Here is a 19,514-nt window from a genome sequence, read left to right on the forward strand (position 1 = left end):
GGCAATGGCGCAGCCTTCACACAGGCTGTGCCGTCCCCAACCGGCTTACCTGCTCCTGCTGGCTCCCGTTGCGTTAGGGAGGCCGCGGGACATGCCCCCCTGGCCAGAGCAACAGCTCTGGAGACAGAGGCCAGGGGGCCTGTCCCCTGGCCTCCCCAACACAACAGGAGCCAGCAGGAGTAGGTAAGCCGGTCGGGGAAGGTGGGAGGGAAACACCGCTTTCCACCGTTTGCATGGCAGCGCGTGGAAGCTGCCACTTTTGAAAAACCTCACTTGTGGAGCGAGGTTCAAAAGTGGCATTTCTGCACCACTTGGGTGGCACGAGCACAGCGCTGCTATGACGCACCAGCGCCTGCTGTGTGAAAGCCTCCCCAGGGACAGCGTTTTTGCCATCCCTGGGGCGCTGTTTACCACCCGTGCGAAAACTGCCTCTGTTTCTTTGTTTGAGCAGACACGATATCACCACCACCATCACCATCATGAGCACAAGACAGAAGATAGGTACCAAGATGTAACCAAACGTACAGTAATGCAGATGAGTAACAGGAAAGAAAGGATTTCTTATTTTTATCTCCATGTAACTCTCCCTTTATAGTTAGTAAACTCATATATAAAGAGCAATTGAGAATCTGTCTCTTCTGTTTCACTCTGCATATATACAGGGGCAGAGGGAGAGGGAACTGCGCCCTCTCTGGGCACTACTATTAATGACGCCCTCGTGCTCCCCTTGCCGCTGCAATTCACTCCGGCACCAGCCCTGCCCCCTCCACACCCCGCCACATCCCCTCCACACCCCACCACGCCCCCTCCACAAATGGAATTAATCCATTTGGCAAAACCTGGGGAGTAGGGTTGAGAGTTAACCTCTTCATTCCAGTGGAAGCAAAGCTAAGGCTGCCCGCATGCATCCAGAGATCATCCAGAATTATTACGGATTGCTGGGCTATGGAGCTCAGTTCCCTTGGAAAAAGAGGCCACTGAAGTCCCACCCAAATCCCCCCTTCTCCAGGGGCTTCGGAACCCACAGCTGGCAACTTTAAATGTCCTCCGTTTTTGTTGTTCCAGCAATACACAGCTGCTCAGTTTATGTGCAAGCAGAAGTTTCCGCGTGGGAAGGTCTTGCTTGAACTGTCAAGTCCGAAACACTTGATAGTTAAATAGTAAATGCATCTGTAGCTTGCAGCATTTAGCCTTAGTTAGCAGAAATGAAAAGTCCTCAAACTCAGCTGTAGTGAACTTTGGCAGCTGCTCTGAAAATACACTAATATTTATAGAGAAACGAGGAGGAGATGAATGGGTCCAGGTGTGTTTGTTTATTGAATTCGTTTATTTGTACGTCTTTTCCTGTCCCGATTCTACAGGTTGCCATATCATCTCATTTTATCAACACTCTGGGGCGGACTCAACTTGAGCGATGGCTTGCTGTGACCACCCAGGGAGTTGCGTGGCTGAGGAGCCTGCAGCCAACGGACAAGTAGACTTTCTTCCCCCAAGAGTCATATCCACAAATACAATCACTGTAGAGGAAAAACAACTCAGTTACAAATCAGTAGGAGTAACAAACGTTAATTACGACCTGAAACAGGAAATATTGCCCATATCATTTTCTTTCCCGATCAGTAAAAGAAGCTCTACAGAATCCTGTTAATTACAACCTGAAATAAGAAATATTACCCATATCATTTTCTTTTCTGATCTGTAAAAGAAGATCTACAGAACCCTGGAGTCCTCGTTTTGGACTTTTATTATGTTTCTCTAATACTTTCTATCCGTTCTTTATTTATGGCATTTGTATACAGCCTTCCTGGAACTGAAAAGTCAAGGGCAGCTAACAAAATATCAATCCCTAAAACAACTCCTCTAAACAACGACAAGGTTATTCAAAATATATGGGACCAAATAAAACACAGGCTGTGGAACAACAGAAGATTGCTGAAACCTGCAGTTAAACGAGGACCACCAACAAGTTGTCTCAGGCAGTATTTATAATTAGTTGGATTTATCAGAATCACCAGCCGTTTATGCACGCGCTATTTATCCCATATCTGTTAAGCAAAGCAGTGGGATTTTCCCATGGTTTTTTGTTTGTACAGGGATTCTCTTCCTGCACAGAATCCCTTGCCAAACCGGTCCTCCATTTTGCCTGCCCCCTGAAGAGAGAGAGTTTGGCTTTATATCCCCCCTTTCTAATCTGAATTCCCCAGATAAGCCTCCACAGCTCAGGTGGCAGAGCTGGGAATCAAACCCGGTTCCTCCAGATTAGATACACGAGCTCTTAACCTCCTACGCCCTGCTTCCTTGTTGTTTCCTGCAACCTCCATTTGGGGAGATTGCCTGCTGCGTTTTTGCCTGCTGCGTTTGGTCTAGAATTAGTTTGCTAGACCAGGTCAATTTCTTGTCAATTTTTTCACAGTGTGGAAAAAAACCCTTTTGATCCTTCTGAAGGGGGCACGAAGAGTGAGAGAAACTGCTATGCTGAGGGCAGGGAAAGGCAAGGAGGAGCAAGAAAACCATAAGAAAGCTAAACACGTGCTGATCTCCTTCGCTTTCCCTGTGAAGGGAGAGAAAAGGTTGCATTTTCAGAGTTGTGGGGATTCTCTGATCTGAAGCTGGGGTGACTGCCAAAGAGAGAAAAGCATGTGCATGACCAAGAATCAAACCCAAAGGGAATATACACTCAATGGGAAGGAGACCACAAGTGTGTAAATGGCCCCCATGTCTTCCTTTGCATTCAGGTTCTTCTTACATTATACTACTTGGTTGTTGCTGATAGCCCCCACAGATATATATGTATAAACATGTTGCTTCGCATCTCACTGCATCACTGGCTCTGATCGAGAAGGCAGGAGATTGATTATCTTCGTACAGCATCTGTAGACAACACAGCACACAATGCACTGCAATTCAAGGGGAAAGGAAGGTAATTATTGCAGCATGGTGAGAACCAGATGGAATCCAACAAATCCATTGCTCATCATCGAGAAATGCAATTTGGGAATAGGGTAGTGAACTATGAAGAAGAAGAGGAAGAAGAAGAGTTTGGGTTTATATTCCCCCTTTCTCTCCTATAGGAGACTCAAAGGGGCTGACAATCTCCTTGCCCTTCCCCCCTCACAACAAACTCCCTCTGAGGTGGGTGGGGCTGAGAGAGCTCCGTAGAGCTGTGACTAGCCCAAGGTCACCCAGCTTTAACTTTAGTAGTCAGTCACTAGTACTACATAGTTATGAAAACCAGAGGTACAACGGTATTTTAAATATTGCAGTGGTATTATCATTCACCAACGGAAAAAACATCACCCTAGCTTTACCTAACCCCATCTACTTAGTTATCTTTTCTCCTCAACTCACTGCAGGTTTCCAAATGAAACCACAGCAGCCATTTGAGATTACCTAGGTAAATAGATTATGGTTTAGGCAATCCAAAATGGCTGACATAATCTTATGACATTCTTATGAGATCTCAGCTCCTAAAAACATTTTTCTATTAGTTCTCCCTCCCTATGTTTAAAGTAACGGTTTTCTGCAAACTCCTCATTTGTGAAAACATCCCCCTTTTCCGCATCTAGCCCTGTTGCATAGATTTTTTTAAATTCACACACTGTGAATCAATTCACAATTAGCTGATAGCATTGGTTTCATATCTTCTGTGGGGGGTCTTCGTTCTTCTTGGATGTTATGCACTCATGCCTCTTTAGTGTTAAAGGAAGCATTTCCGGTGGCAGATCCTTTACCATCATCACCACTATTATTGTCATGTTTTTGTACTAGGTCATATAGAACAAAGTTTCTAAAATTAACCAGTTGACACTTAGGGATGTCTTCTTTCTCACAACATGGAAATATCTTCATTTAACAGTAATGAGCCATATAGCCAACATCAGTAGCAGGCAAAATGGAACATCAGTAGGTAGAAGTACAAACTCCCTTAAGGCAAGGAAGGGGTCATCAGAGTTCATCTTCATTCCACTTGAGACAGAGCCAAAATTAGAAAGATGCTTTTGCAGGAGGTTGGCAGGAGACAAAGAGTTCTCGGAGCCAAGTCAAAAGTAGCACCAAGCAGTTTAAACATGTGGGTCAGATTCTGGGTTCAGCTGGGGTTCTCTAGAGTAGGACTTGGACCAAAATCTCTTTGAATTAATCATCAAATTATCTTAATCACATATCCACGGATGACAACTAACAGATTTAAAGTTTCAATAAACTCCAACGATGGGCCATAGTATAACTAAAACAGCAACTTTCTCCCCATTTATAAGGGAGGACAAATATCAGGAGATCAGCAAGTTGGGGAGGAAATCGTAACTGCCTCGACTGAAGGCTTGGTGGAACATCTCTGTTTTACAGGCCCTGCAAAACTGAAGTAAATCCCTGGTTTCAGGAGATAGAAAGTTTCACCAGGCCTGAGCCAAGGCCAAGAAAACTCTAGATCTGGTTGAGGCTAGTCCAGGGGTAGGGAACCTGCGGCTCTCCAGATGTTCAGGAACTACAATTCCCATCAGCCTCTGTCAGTATGGCCAATTGTCCATGCTGGTAGGGGCTGATGGGAATTGTAGTTCCTGAACATCTGGAGAGCCGCAGGTTCCCTACCCCTGGGCTAGCCGGACGTTCTGATCCTTCCAATGGGGGCCTGAAGCATGGGAGGAGGCCGGTGGGGGCCAGCCGGGGAAAGTGAGGAGGAGCAAGACTACCAGAGACTACCAGGAGATGACAACTGGATGAACAGTGCTCCCTCCAGATGCAATATGGGGTGATGTGGTCCCACAGATATGACGGTATCTGGCTACCCTACATGGGTCTGGCTATCCTACCCCCTTCCCCATCTTCCACTAGTGGCCAGGGGAGGCCAGGCAACCTTGGGATCCAACCACTTCACACAGTATAATGTTGCATTTGCAAGTTGAAATGTACACCTTCAAATTAAAGAACAAACCTTGGTTTGCTGCAATAATGATACAAGTGTTTTTAATGATACAAGTATTTTGGCTATTCAGGCCTTCCATTTATCTGCCCATAACAGCATTACTAGCCCCTGACCCCAAATTCTCAACCCCAAGGAATTCAGGCAACTAGGGCACCTAGACTGCTGTCATATCTAGTCCCCCATCTCTTAATAGCCTGCAAGAGTATAGTACACAAGTGTGGTATACATGTATGTGTGAATCAGGCCAGAACGTGCTCCATTCACAGGAACTGCTGGCGTGCCCAACCCATACGACACCCGTGTCCATGTAAATACATACCCAAGTGAGGTGTTACAATACCACACATGAAGAAAAAAATGTCTATATTGGAGACGTTAATCATGAAAAGTGATTCCTCCTCCTCTGAGATTGCATCGTAGTCTAGCAATAGAAGAAGAAGAATTTGGATTTATATCCCCCCTTTCTCTCCTTCAGGAGACTCAAATCTCCTTGCCCTTTCCCCCCTCACAACAAACACCCGGCGAGGTGGGTGGGGCTGAGAGAGCTCCGAAAAGCTGTGACTAGCCCAAGGTCACCCAGCTGGCGTGTGCTGGAGTGCACAGGCTAATCTAGTTCCCCAGATAAGCCTCCACAGCTCAGGTGGCAGAGCAGGGAATCAAACCCGGTTCTTCCAGATTAGAACGCACCTGCTCTTAACCGCTACGCCACTGCTGCTCCTTGGCATTCCAGTTTTAACGAAAGAACCACCATTTCAAAGGTACGGGACCCCACCGGGCAGAACGAAAGCTGAACAATAACTACACTGGGATGAACCAATACTAGAAGACGTCTCTAGAAGTTCCAGACTGTTTACAGGCTTCTAGAATTACTAGTTTACCTGAGGGCCCTTTCACTGATTCAAGCCAGATCTTTTGTAAGCGCCAGTTCTGCGTCTATTTTCGGATGTAAATACTCGCCAGAAAAACAGCCCTCGGGCATGGTTGGTAGCTCATCTTTCTGTGTGCCTCCCTGTAGCTGGCAAGTGGAAAGTCACATGTGACAACACAGTGCAAAGTCCCCGGGTAACTATTCTTAGCCAAGGAATGTATACAGTGCCTCGCTGTGGTACCTAGTTAAGCAATCTCTAGAGAGCAATGACAGTGCCTTGGTGCTAAACAAACCTGAAAAATCACCCCTATGAATCATTTCACCAGCTAAAGAGCCGGCACAAGAAGGTTTAATAGCTTTTTAAAAAAAAATAGTCTTCATATTCAAATCTATCCCTGGAAAGTTTCAGCTGCAAGCAACTGAAGGCAGGGGACAAATAAGGTAAATGGATGTGCTGCCATTTTTAATTCAAATGTGAGCAGTTAGATTGGGGAGATGTTTTGCCTGGTTTTTTCCTGTTGTGTGTTTAGTCACTGCAGTTCAGCGCAGACAGCTATAGCAGGAACAAGGTGACATATTTTGTGTTTGATTTGAGGCAAGAGAGGGGGGCTGAATAGCCGGAGGGCAGCAGCCCACCTCACTCAAGAGTAGCAGAGTTTGGGGGGGGGGGGACTTCCTTCAGCAGCAATAAAACTGTTGCTTTAAAAAAAAACTAAATCCGGCTTGATTTGAACATGAGGCTGGCATAGCAAAAAGACTTTTCCTGTGGGACTTTGCATGCACTCTGTGACTTGCTGCCTGGGCAAACCAAACTACATGTCCGCACACATGGATGTTTTGCAGCCCAGTTTGAACAAGAGACTGTGCAAAGTCCCACAGGAGTGTGATTTTCTCTCAGCTGGCATCATGTTTAGATCAAGAGTTACCCAAGACGTTTGCATCAATTTTATCAAGTAGATTATGATGGAGATGGAACAGGGGAGGGCCGGAGGGCAACGTTTTGGCAGATCTTTGCACAATGTAAACAGAAAAGAATCTACAGCCCCGATTCGTTTCTCGGTTGATATGACAGCAAAATCAATGGCAGAGTAAATAAACGATCTGCAACGTTTTTTGTCTACAAATTCCCAGTGTCTAGGCATTTTGTTTGTCATGTTGGTCTGCCAGAGTTACATTCTTCGGGTATGAGTAAATTTGGGGAGGGGGGAGAGAGGAGATTAAGGATGTTAAAACTACAAGTGCTTCTTGAGAACGAAAGGCCAACATGTCCGCGTTCCAAATATTTATCATGAATAAATGGTTCACTTTGAGCTTCAGGGTTGAAGCAGTAATGGGTCTGTTCATTCTGCTGCACACGCTTTATAAAAATTGTGCATTCTTTCAAAATTATGCTCGCATTAATCAAGCTGTTAGTGCTGGTTCAAGATGTTTCAGCATTTGAAGGGCTGGCGATAACCCCATCCTCCTAGGGACCTGGAGTTCTCCAGGAATTACAATTGATCTCCGGACCACGGAAAAACAGCACACGGTGTACTATAGAGTCTAGGACAATTGAGGTCCTAGAGTGGCTCCGTTTCCTTGATGAGGTTCCTGCCCTTCCCAAACTCTGCCCTCATTAGGCCATGCCCTAAATCTCCAGGAATTCGCACAGAGTTGGCAACCCTATTCCCCCCCAGCATGCCTCACTGAGGATGCTACTGAGCATGAACTGAAGGAGATGACTCTCTTAGCTCTTAATTATCCCTGTTTTCTTTAACAAATAGAGCAGCAAGCTGTTCCTTCTCTAAAAAGCATCCTGAATGATGAGATTATTTTATCTCATGAGAGCTTGGCCACCATTTTGATCATCCTGGTAACCAGATGGGGGAGTGCAGAAAATTGCCCCAAGGCCGCTCCCCTTGCCCCCTGCAGTACCCTCAAGAGCACCCCCGCCTCTGCGGCATTCTTTCCACCCCCTTCCTACACTTAGCTTAGTTTCTTTCCTTTTTCTAGAACTTTTTCAGGCTGCAAAAGGCCTGTTCACAGTAAAAGCTGCCTGAGGAACTACAGTTCCCAGGAGACCTTGGGGCTCACAAGGTCTCCTGGGAAGTACAGTTCCTGTCAGGCCATTTTTACTGTGAACAGGCCTTTTGCAGCCTGAAAAAGTTCTAGAAAAAGGAAAGGAACTAAGGTAAGTGGGGGAAGGAGGGAAGGGGGGTGCTGTGGGGGGCGCCATGGGGAGGCCATGGGGATGGAAAATATAGAATGCGCACCGGTGCATTTTGGCCCAGCTACGCCTCTGGCACCAGAGGGTGAGGTAGGGGTGGGACCCCAAAGCAGAGGATTTCCCCACCTGCATGGGGGTTTAGCAACCACAACCCAATCTCATCAGATCTTGGAAGCTAAGAGGATCAGTACTTAGAGAGGAAGACCCTGCAGACCAAGGAAGACCCTGCAGAGGAAGGCAGTGGCAAACCACCTTTGCTTCTCTCTTGCCTTGACATCTCCTTGCTGGGGTTGCCATAAATTGGCTGTAGCTTGACTCCACTTTTCGCACCCACATGTGTGACTTACCACATTGCTTTTCAAGATATCTGGGAGAACAAGAAGACAAGGAGAACAATCTCCCGTGTGGAATAGCTGGTGGGCAGACAGGCAGCTAGTTGATTAGTTGCGGGCAAAATAGGAGGTTAGCACCCTCAAAACCTGCCACCTGAAACAGCCACCTCATCAGATGACCTCATCAAAGAGCTGATCTTGCCCACGAACATCGATAACCCCAGAATTCCAGTGTAACCGATTTGTTTTATAAAATAAGATGCTTGGTCTTCTACTGGTATTTGCTACTGGTTTTTCTCATCTCACCTTTCAGATCTAGATAGATTATATTTAAAGAACCACTGGATTTTGAGCTTCCCAGTTGAATAATTCGAGGAAACGCTGTTACGAAATAACGATGACATCTTTTTGAGTTTCCTTATGGAAGAGAAAAATCTGCAAGACCTGCTCTTCCGAGACCAAGATTTCTCCTCTGACCTGCTAAGACAGCTAAATGTTCTACGGCAAAGCAGGATCCTAACTGACGTCACTCTGTGCACAGGAGATATTGAAATCCCTTGCCATAGGAATGTCCTTGCTTCAAGCAGTCCTTACTTCAGGGCAATGTTCTGCAGCAACTTTATAGAAAGCGGTCAAGAAAAAATCAACCTCCATGGTATCGACTCAGGCATCCTTCACTGCATCATCACTTATGTCTACACAGGCGAGATTCTCATAACAGTGGAGAATGTTTTGTATCTGATGGAGACTGCTTCCATGCTCCAGTATTCAAGACTATTTGAGGCCTGTTCAGCTTACCTCCAGGACCAACTGACTCCAGATAACTGTCTCAGCATGATCAGGGTCTCAGAAAACTTGCACTGTGAAAATCTCAACAAGAAAGCCAAAGCGATGGCTCTGAAGCAGTTCCCTGAGGTAGCCACTTCTGAAGACCTGAAAGAACTTTGCGCCTTGGAACTGTTGAACTATCTGGGAGACGACGAGCTCTGCGGTGAGGAGGAACAAGTCTTTGAGGCCCTCATAGCCTGGGTTCGGCACGATCTCCAAGCACGGCAAGGCTACATCCAAGACTTGTTCAAGAAGGTCAGACTTCAGTATGTCCACCCTATCTTCTTCTTCCATTTCATCGCCAACGACTCTCTCATTCAGTCGTCCCCCACTTGTCGAAGTATCCTGGAACTGGCGAGTAAACAGATGTTTTCTTTGTACAGCACCAGCACTCCTGATGTCAAACCCACGTGGCACGTTCCACGGCGATATTCATACCGAGAATTCCTCCTTCTGGTTGGTGGTCGGAAGGACAACGAGCAGACCATGAGGGATGTGTTGCTGTATGATGAGAAGACGAACCAATGGTTGACTCTCGCCAAATACCCAACCGGTCTCTATAAGGCCTCTGCAGCGAGTTTGCAAAGTACTGTTTATCTCCTTGGGGGCATCCCCATCGGCAACAGGCAAAGACAAGTTAGTGACAATGTTTACATCTTCTCACTCAAACTTAATCAGTGGCGGTTGGTAGAGTCCATGCTGGTTCCACGCTATTCCCACAGGAGTGTGGCCTACAAAAACTACATTTTTGCTATTGGGGGCATTGGGGAGAACCAGGAAATCCTAAATTCCATGGAAAGGTATGACAGCATCTATAACATTTGGGAACATATGGCAAATATGCCTGTTGCCGTTCTTCATCCCGCTGTGTCTGCTAAAGACCAAAGAATCTACCTTTTCGGAGGAGAGGATAATATGCAAAATCCTGCCCGGCTAGTACAGGTAATTACTAATCTCACCTCCACTATGTCAGTGTATCACTGTTGGAAGCAATATTGAGCAACTATAGAGACACGATGCACAATCAAAGCACTCCTGACAGATGGCCATCCAGCCTCTCTTTAAAAATCTCCAAAGAAGGAGACTCCATCCAGTGGTGGGATCCAAAAATTTTAGTAACAGGTTCCCATGGTGGTGGGATTCAAACTGTGGCGTAGCACCAATGGGGCTAGGCGGGGCACGACGGGGTGTGGCATTCCTGGGCGAGGCTGTGGCAAGGACACAGCTGCTGCGCCGGTCCTTGGGCGGGAAATGAATGCACACAGGCGCAGGCTGCCACGCACGCCAGTGCACCTCCTGCTAGACTGCTTCAAGTTCTGCGCGCTACTGCTGAGAGGAGGGGCGTAACTAAGGCAAAAATCACGTGGCAAAATCACCAATTAGCAACCCCCTCTCAGCACACACAAATAATTAGTAACCTACTCTTGGGAACCTGTGAGAACCTGCTGGATCCCACCTCTGACTCCACCACACTCTGAGGTAGTGCATTCCACTGTCGAACAGCCCTTGCTTTCAGGAAGTTTTTCTCTTTTCCTTCACCTTGAACCCATTACTCCTGGTCCTAGTCTCTGGAGCAGCGGAAAACAAGCTTGCTCCCTCACCAACATGTCATGGCTATCATGTCACCTCATAACCTTCTCTTCACCAAACTAAACATACCCAGCTCCCTAAGCCTCTCCCTGTAGGGCATAGATTCCAGACCTTTGACCATTTTGGTTGCCCTCCTCTGGACCCATTCCAGCTTGTCAATACTCTTCTTCAATTGTGGTGCCCAGAACTGTATACAATATTCCAGGTGAGGTCTAACCAATGCAGAATAGAGAGGTACAATTACATCCCTCAATCTCTAGACACTATACTCCTATTGATACAGCCCAGAATTGCATTGGCTTACTTGGCCTCCACATCACACTCTGCTTAGAATGCTATTGTAAATGTACTTTTCTGTTTCAGCAACTGATTATAATTTCTGCAAAGTTATGATCAGTTATCCTTCATTTTAGAAAGAAAATTGGGGTATGCAATTATGGGTATGCAATTAGGGACAGTATTTTCCCCCAAATCTGGGAAATTATTTCATGCCCTTGTGTTTCTCAGATATATCATGTATCTAGGAACATGTGGTTCCGAATGGAGACTCGGATGGTGAAGAATGTCTGCGCACCGGCAGCTTTGATTGGAGACCGGATTTTCATTGTTGGCGGTAGGGTTTCTTTGAACATTGATATCTGGTTTTCACCATTCAAAATCCCAACGTGGAATGGTTTTCCCCCACATGCATGACGATGCAGTGTAGTTCCTTCCTCCACTTGGAGATGTTCAAGGCAAGAGATGAACAGGCCATCACCTGCCCCTTTGCGGCAACTCTGATCTTCCTTGTCAGTCTCCCATCCAAGTATTAACCAGGGCAAGCCCAAGATCTCACAATATCAGGGTAGCCTGGGCCATCTGGATCAGAACTCCCCAAATTTACCAGCTACTGCTTTTATCCCAGGGTCAAGTCAATAATCAGAGAATTAACCAACTAGTCACATAAGTGGAAATGTCTGTAACACATTGATGCTTGAGGATTTTAAGTTCCTGTTCAGCGACTGAGCTGGGGGAGTTATTATTCATTATGTCTATAAAACTACGTAGCCTGAGCTTTGGCTGGTTGTTTTCAATCAACAATGTGTGATCCTTCTCTACAATAGTTCTAGCCACATGCAGTTCTCCTGCAGTAGGTTTGTCACAGCCTGATAGCTAAGCTGGGTCAGCCTTGATTAATATTTGGATGGGCGAATCCCAAGGAAGACCAGAGTCGCTATGCAGAGGCAGGCAACAGCAAACCACCTCTGTTCCTCTCTTGTGTTGAAAATATGGGGTCGCCATAAGCTGGCGGCAAATGCCCTCTGTTGCCAGTATTGCGGAAGTGACAGTATTGCGGAAGTGCCCTCAACAGGTGTCTGACAACCCAAGCTTGGGCTCTCTGCCAAAAAAAAACCTCACAGTGGGCCTTTCCCCACTCACCATTTGCTACGCGCTACTCTTGCCAAGTAGCGCGGGGTCCAGCGGCACTCCCCACTATAGGGGCGGCGACAACGCAGCTGCCCTGACTCTGCCGCTCTTGTGCCCCCTCAGTGCGCGTCATTTCTGGCGCTGCTGAAAACGGCGTCTTTTGATGACCCCGCGCAGAGCACGGGACAGTGGGGAAGCCGGGGAACACAATTCCCGCGCTGAAAAGGTCCATGTCGGATGAAACCGACGTCATTTTTAAAAGTGGGGAAACGGCCAGTGACAAGGAGAGAGTGACAGCAGTACAAATAAGGGCTGAACTTGGGGAGATCACATCGGGGAACCCTTAGAACACCCCCATTTCTAAAATCTAACCTTTCTATTAACCAAAAGCAATAAGGACTTTATGATTGTCACCTAAGACTTCAGGATTCATTTCCAAATTAGTTCTTTCAAATGTTTAGCATGTCATACATGATGGTTTGTCTGCATGGAAATCTTTCTCTGTATGACTGCATTTGTAGTATCACATGTATGATGCAGACACATTTCTATCATGACTCATGATCACAGAAAGCCTCGTGAGCTTCTCATTACATGTTCACATGGGGAAATCAGCATGAGTGTGTGTCATGGATTATATGTTGTAGAACACGCATACATTTCCTTTGTGGAAAAATCAAAACATGTGAAGTAATTCTGCATGCAGAGAAGCAGAGCGCCCAAATGTGTCTGAGGAAGAGATGTTCATATTTAATGCCTCCAAATGTATTTATTCTAAATCTTTGTACCAGTCATTCAACCGATGAGCTTAAGCCCTAAGCTTTTCGGTTTATTTAACAAAGTACACAAACATTTCAGCTCATTTTAAAACAAAATTCATTCTCCTTTAAAACGGAGAGATTAACTGCTGATAAGTTTCCCTTTACCAGTCAGTTCACCATAACATCATCTAGTTGTTCCTGGCTTATCAGCAAACTGGAACTGAAAACCATAATAATAATAAATTCTTTTTAAAAAATATTAAAGCATCCAATATATGTGAAGTCTCCCTTAGACAATTCACATCAAAACAAAAACTGGTTTATAGGACTGAGTAGAGAGATTCTTGGCTTTCATGAGATATTGGGGGGGGAGGGCTGATATTGTTATAATTGTGTCTGAAATTACAGTGGCATCCTTCTGAAACTGTTTCATGTTAAAACACAGACATTTAGAAAAGAGCAGCGTTGCAGAAAAATAGCCACATAACCACTTTGGCAAGATCTTAAATTTAAGCAATCTATTAAGTCAGGCTTAGCAAAGACATGGATAGTCCTTCTTACATCACTGTGAATGTAGGAAGGAATGGAGAATAAACAAGGAAAGAAGAAAGTCTTTCCCTCTCCTAAGAAGGGTGCAAACCTCCAGGCGGGGGCCAGAAATCAACTGGAACTACATCTGGTCTCCAGGTGACAGAGATCTGTTCCTTGGAGAAAATGGCGGCTTTGGAGAGTGAACTTTATGACATCATACTTTTCTGAGCTCCCTCACAAACCCCACCTTTTCCAGGTTCTACATGCAAATCTCCAGGGATTTCCAAGCCGAGAGCTGGCAACTACACTACTCACCCCTAGTTCCAGATGCTTTACGAACAAATTAAATAGTACTGGTGGGCCCAAACCTAGGGTTCCCTGGTGCTAGCAGCAGTGGGAGCAGTGGCGTAGTGGCTAAGAGCAGGTGCACTCTGATCTGGAGGAACCGGGTTTGATTCCCAGCTCTGCCGCCTGAGCTGTGGAGGCTTATCTGGGGAATTCAGATTAGCCCGTGCACTCCCACACACGCCAGCTGGGTGACCTTGGGCTAGTCACAGTTCTTCTGAGCTCTCTCAGCCCCACCCACCTCACAGGGTGTTTGTTGTGAGGGGGGAAGGGCAAGGAGATTGTAAGCCCCTTTGAGTCTCCTACAGGAGAGAAAGGGGGGATGTATATCCAAACTCTTCTCTTCTTCTTCTAGCAAAATGGCAAGCAATCTCCCAGGGATTCTGGCTGCAACCCACCAACACAGAGCTGTTTGGTGGGTGGAAGCAGGCAGGCTAAAAGGGGAGGGCAGTGATCTTCATCAGAGTACAGTGATGTCACAGGGAGGGGAGCAAGCAAAGAGGGAACCATCCAGAAGTTGAAGAGGCTGCCTGATGGCAAGCAAGCTGTGGGGCTGGAGCATGCAGGGGGAAAGGCAGCTGTCCTGGCAGGGAAGCCTCATGGAGGTGCTACTGAGATCCCTGGGGATTCCCCCACCTGGACTCCCACCTCCCCCCCACTCCACACCCCAGCAGAGGTGTCAAAGTCTAGGTCCGTGGTGGCGAACCTTTGGCACTCCAGATGTTATGGACTACAATTCCCATCAGCCCCTTCTAGCATGGCCAATTGGCCATGCTGGAAGGGGCTGATGGGAATTGTAGTCCATAACATCTGGAGTGCCAAAGGTTCGCCACCACTGGTAGGTGGAAGAATCCTCGGAGTCTTGAAGATTCCAGGCAGTGTCACCCCAGCATGACCTCCACAGCCCTTCCTCAGTGAGTAAGGGCTGTGGAGGCTCTGCTGGGGCAGTGGAAGGTTACTTGTCTCCATGCCCCCCATCCCCCATTCACCCATCCCCCATGGACTCTGCTGAGCAGCCCCAGTGTGGCTTCTACAGCCTCTCCTCTGCTGCACCACTGTGGAGGCCACACTGGGAAAGTGAAGTCCAGGGGGGCTCAATTCCAGTGGTTGTCCTGGGCACCATTTTCTGTAGTACATCCCTGGAAGGGGTGTGGCCAAAATGGACAAATCCATTCTCATGACTAGCTTGGTAGACAATGGCAGTGTCCCAGAGGTGTATCTAGGAAAAATGTAGCCCAGTACAAAAAGTTTCCCCCCCCCCCACCTTATGGGCAGCTGCCCTCCCCCACCACAACCAATCAACTTTTTTTGCACCAGGTCTTGAAGTTAATGTATGGACCTGAGGGGGGGGACGGAGGAGGTGTGTGGGGTGATTTTCACTCCCCATGTGACTAAATGGCTGCAGCCTGGGAACCTTTGACCCCATATGGCCCCCTGGGCGGTACGCCCCTGCAGTGTCCATGAGAGTTGTATTTTCACACAGCTGGTGGTACATGTAAACTTAGGCAAAAAAAGACGAGGGGAGAGACCGGTGGACTTTTGCTTGCCGTCGCTAAACGGCAAGGTCTTACATCTAACCTCGACTGTTAAGAGCTTGGGCGTGACTTTGGACCCGACATTATCAATGGAGGGCCAGGTCACTCAAACTGCCCGAATCGCTTTTTACCATCTGCGACAGGCGAGACAATTAGCCCCGTATCTGTCCCGTTCTGACCTGGCCACAGTGATCCATGCAACGGTCACCTCTAGGCTGGATTATTGTAACGCGCTCTACGCTGGCCTGCCTCTGTCAGTGATCCAGGAAATTGAAACTCGTTCAACATGCGGCAGCCAAACTACTTACAGGAACAGCTAGTTGGGACCGGATTACTCCGGTCCTATACCATCTACACTGGCTGCCCATCGAGTTCCGGGCCATCTTCAAAGTGCTGGTCTTGACCTTTAAGGCCATTAGCGGCATTGGGCCTACATATCTGAGGGATCGCATCTCCCCGTACTGCCCTACTAGGGCCCTCCGCTCTACGGAGGAGCGGTTGCTGGAAATTCCTGGCCCAAAAAAGATCCGGCTGGCCTCAACAAGAACCAGGCCTTTTACTGCCCTGGTCCCTACCTGGTGGAACAGGCTCCCTAAGGAGACTAGGGCCCTGCGGGACCTTCAGAGTTTCCGCAGGGCCTGCAAAACGGACCTGTTCCGCCAGGCTTTTGGCCAGCCGGGATGACCATCTGACCCTCATACCATCTTGGTCTCCCGTGGGCGGGAATGGGGTTGGGATAAGTCGCCATCTGTAAATTGTAAATTTTAAACTGTTTAAATTCTATTAATTTAAAATTGTTATAGATTGTTTTATATTTGTATTATTATGTTGATGTACACCGCCCTGAGCCCTTCGGGGGAGGGCGGTTTAAAAATGAAATAAATAAATAAATAAATAAATAAATAAAATACTAATATCCTTGAGATACAACCCACCTCAGTTTTGGGAGTCATTATCGTTGTTAACTCCTATGCTGTCCTTTACACTTTCTTCTCATTCAGACTTTTGGCGGGGGGGCTTTACTCTAGGATATACCAGGCGAGTCATTGCCTACGATACGAAGGCCAATAAATTTGTGAAGTGTGCAGATATGAAAGACAGGCGGATGCACCACGGTGCTGCAGTGATCAACGAAAAGCTGTATTTGACAGGAGGCCGCTGCCTCACCAGTGACAACGCCATTGAAGACTCCGATTCGCTCGAGTGCTACGACCCCAAGACAGACACCTGGGCTTCAAAGGGGAAACTGCCTCACAGACTATTTGACCACGGGTGCCTCGCTGTCCAGTGTGTGCCATTCTCCAGTCTCTTGTGGGAGAAGGACTGAGGGGAACAAGTGTTATTTTCTTCACGTGAAAAATCCCAATTGTTATTTGCTTGATGAGGCTGCTGCCTTCCACCTGGTCGGGCCCTGATCTCCATCTGGGGTCCTACCTATCCCCTCCCTCCGCTGGCCTTTAGATTGGGCGCTTTGTTGTTTTAACTTGTATGTAAATTTGCAATCGCTATTTAAGCTTTTAAATTTTTAAGTTTTTAATGAATTAAGCTGCATTTTTGTATTTGAAATGTTCTGTTGATTTGCTGTTTAAAGTGCAGCCGTTTTGTGAGCCGCCTCAAGCCCTTATAAATCTTATAATGAATGAATGAATGAATGAATGAATGAATGAATGAATGAATGAATGAATGAATGAATGAATGAATGAATGAATGAATGAATGAATGAATGAATGAATGAATGAATTCTGATATGCAGTTGCCAAGGAAATCACCAAAAGGGCATTGATTACCAAGGCAGTAAAGCAGAGTGAATTCCTTGACCACTGCCTGGTTCTGATATGAAGTCAATGTAGCTGTCTATCCACAATGTAGATTGGGTGAATAAAAGAATAGTAAATGCTCTGTCGTTTAATTCGTTATCATGTGAGGAACTGTTTGGATTTTTCAGCCTCTAGCACCAAAAGACTTTCCTCCATCAGTTCTGAGTTTATGCCATTCTTCACAGCCTCAAAAAAAAAAAAAGCCTTTCTGGGAAATCTGAGGAAGATCAAGCAAGGCCAAACGTAGGATAACTTGTATTGTCGAAGGCTTTCACGGCCGGATTCAACTGGTTCTGGTGGGTTTTCCGGGCTGTGTGGCCGTGGTCTGGTGGATTTTGTTCCTAACATTTCACCTGCATCTGTAGTTGGCATCTTCAGAGGCGTATCACCCTGGGACATGGACAATATACCACACTAAACTTTCCCTTCTCACTTAGACACAGTGTGAAACAGACTTTTCTCTGTGATACACCTCCAAAGATGCCAGCCACAGATGCAGGCGAAACGTTAGGAACAAAATCCACCAGACCACAGCCACACAGCCTGGAAAACCCACCAGAACCAATAGGATAACTTGGTGTGCCTCTCTAACATTGCCATTCAGGCAACCATACCTGTTGACTCTTGGTCCTCTTGGGTAGGACCATACATCTAAGTGTTCCTGTCTCCCTAGAAAATCTTCCCTGACAATGAAAAGCTTCATCATTTATATTCAGTGCATCATAGAAGCGGTAACAAATCCAGCAGGAAATGGGAACATGCATTCCCATATGTCAGCCAATTGCCCTGATGAACCAATCAGAAATGGAATAGTGAGAGAATTCTAAAGTAGAAAGGAAGACAACTGGTCCCTGTTGAGGAAATGGCAGAAGGCAGAATGGGGTGAAAGAGACAGGAAGGTGCAGGGAGACCGAACGACCACCTATACACATCAAGTCTGGCAAATCCCAGCCTTTTAGTCCCACAGGAAGTGAGGTAAGGAAGGAGGCTGTCATTGGAATTAACCACCTCTAGATAACTGGCTTGCTGAAAAAGAACTTTGTTATGAGTTTTCTAACATGTATGTATCCTAATAAAGGAGAGATTCCGCAACACATTTGGCTTGGTTATTTGGGGTTCCATGGAGTCATGCTTCAGTAATAGATCTTCATAATTTTATGATATATTTTATGACATATATCAAAACAAAATGCTGATTCTTTGGATATAAAGAAAAAGGTTTGAATGGCCGTACATGGTTTCAGAGGGTAGCTGTACTGGTAAATACTTTCCAGACCAACAAAAATGTTGAGGTATAAGCTTTCAAGAGTCAAACCTCCCTTTATTGGGTATTCTGCTATTACAATTAATTTCTGGACAACCCAGATCAGTTCCTCTGGAGGAGGAGTCTGCAACCTGTGGTTCTCCAGATGTTCATGGACTACAAATCCCATCAGCCCCTGCCAGCATGGCAAAATGCTGGCAGGGGCTGATGGGAACTGTAGTCTATGAACATCTGGAGAGCCGCAGGTTGCAGACCCCTGCAGGTCTGAAGAAAATAGCTGATTTGGAGGATGGACTTTAGGGCATTATTCCACATCCCTTTCCTCCTTGAATCCTGCCCTTCTCAAGTTCTGCCTCCAAAATCTTCAGGTCTTTCCCAACCCAGAGTTGGCAATCCAATCAGTGGGACAGAATGGGCTTTTCACGCAGCAGCCTTTGGCATCTCTGGCTTAAAAGGATCACATAGTAATAAGATCTCTCTCTACCTGAAATCCAGGCGTGCCGTTACCAGTCCAAGCTGACAGTACTGATCTTGATAGACCAATGGTCTGATTCAGCTTCCTGGGTTCATTTTGGTCTCAATCTTCTCTGCCCTGTCTCTAGAGCAGTGATGGCGAACCTTTTCGAGACCGAGTGCCCAAATTGCAACCCAAACCCCACTTATTTATCTCAAAGTGCCAACTCAGCAATTTAACCTGAATGCTGAGGTTTTTGTTTAGAAAAAACTGGTTGGCTCCCTCTTCCTCTGCCCCACCAGCTGGAGCAGGGGCCAGCCTGCTCTAGCCTCCAGCAAGTCCCACGTGCACCGCTCTGTGCCTCTCTAGCATCTCTGCCTCCTCTGCGCCCCCGCTCCTCGGGCAGCAGCCATCCATCAGGCCCGCCAGCCAAGTCCTCCCTGCTCACCGCTGTGCGCACACATTGTGCTCAGTGGCCCAGGCCAGCCTAGATGTGTGTGTGTGTGGGGGGGTGATTTTCTGCCCCCCCCATGACAAACTCTGTGTGCGCATGCCCACAGAGAGAGCTCCGAGTGCCACTTCTGGCACCCGTGCCATAGGTTCGCCATCACTGCCCTAGAGTCTCTTTCCCTCCATCTGCATGGACCATTTGTGT

At 46.8% G+C, this 19,514-nt stretch overlaps 1 protein-coding gene and 1 long non-coding RNA gene across 3 annotated transcripts; one reads left to right on the forward strand and one right to left on the reverse strand.

The window, feature by feature from the left end:
* Positions 1 to 1,305: 1,305 nt before the first annotated feature.
* On the reverse strand, positions 1,306 to 5,691 carry LOC125438822. The gene is made up of 3 exons (XR_007245416.1): positions 5,609 to 5,691; positions 5,241 to 5,342; positions 1,306 to 1,517 (listed from the first exon to the last, which is right to left on the reverse strand). It is a non-coding gene; the product is annotated as an uncharacterized LOC125438822 (long non-coding RNA).
* A 334-nt stretch (positions 5,692 to 6,025) lies between these two features.
* On the forward strand, positions 6,026 to 17,446 carry KLHL38 (kelch like family member 38). 2 transcript variants are annotated; one of them, XR_007245482.1, is made up of 5 exons: positions 6,026 to 6,230; positions 8,641 to 10,097; positions 11,253 to 11,358; positions 16,353 to 16,704; positions 17,060 to 17,446. XR_007245482.1 is itself a non-coding variant. In XM_048508052.1 (4 exons), exons 2-4 carry the CDS (start codon positions 8,748 to 8,750, stop codon positions 16,649 to 16,651), a joined length of 1,755 nt encoding a protein of 584 aa, XP_048364009.1. In that variant the 5' UTR covers positions 6,026 to 6,230; positions 8,641 to 8,747; the 3' UTR covers positions 16,652 to 16,786. The 2 variants fall into 2 exon arrangements, 1 of the variants encoding a protein (XP_048364009.1); XM_048508052.1 differs by lacking the exon at positions 17,060 to 17,446 and having other exon boundaries at positions 16,353 to 16,786.
* Positions 17,447 to 19,514: the final 2,068 nt, after the last annotated feature.

This window comes from Sphaerodactylus townsendi, linkage group LG09, assembly GCF_021028975.2.
Source record: "Sphaerodactylus townsendi isolate TG3544 linkage group LG09, MPM_Stown_v2.3, whole genome shotgun sequence".
Classification (NCBI taxonomy): domain Eukaryota; kingdom Metazoa; phylum Chordata; class Lepidosauria; order Squamata; family Sphaerodactylidae; genus Sphaerodactylus; species Sphaerodactylus townsendi.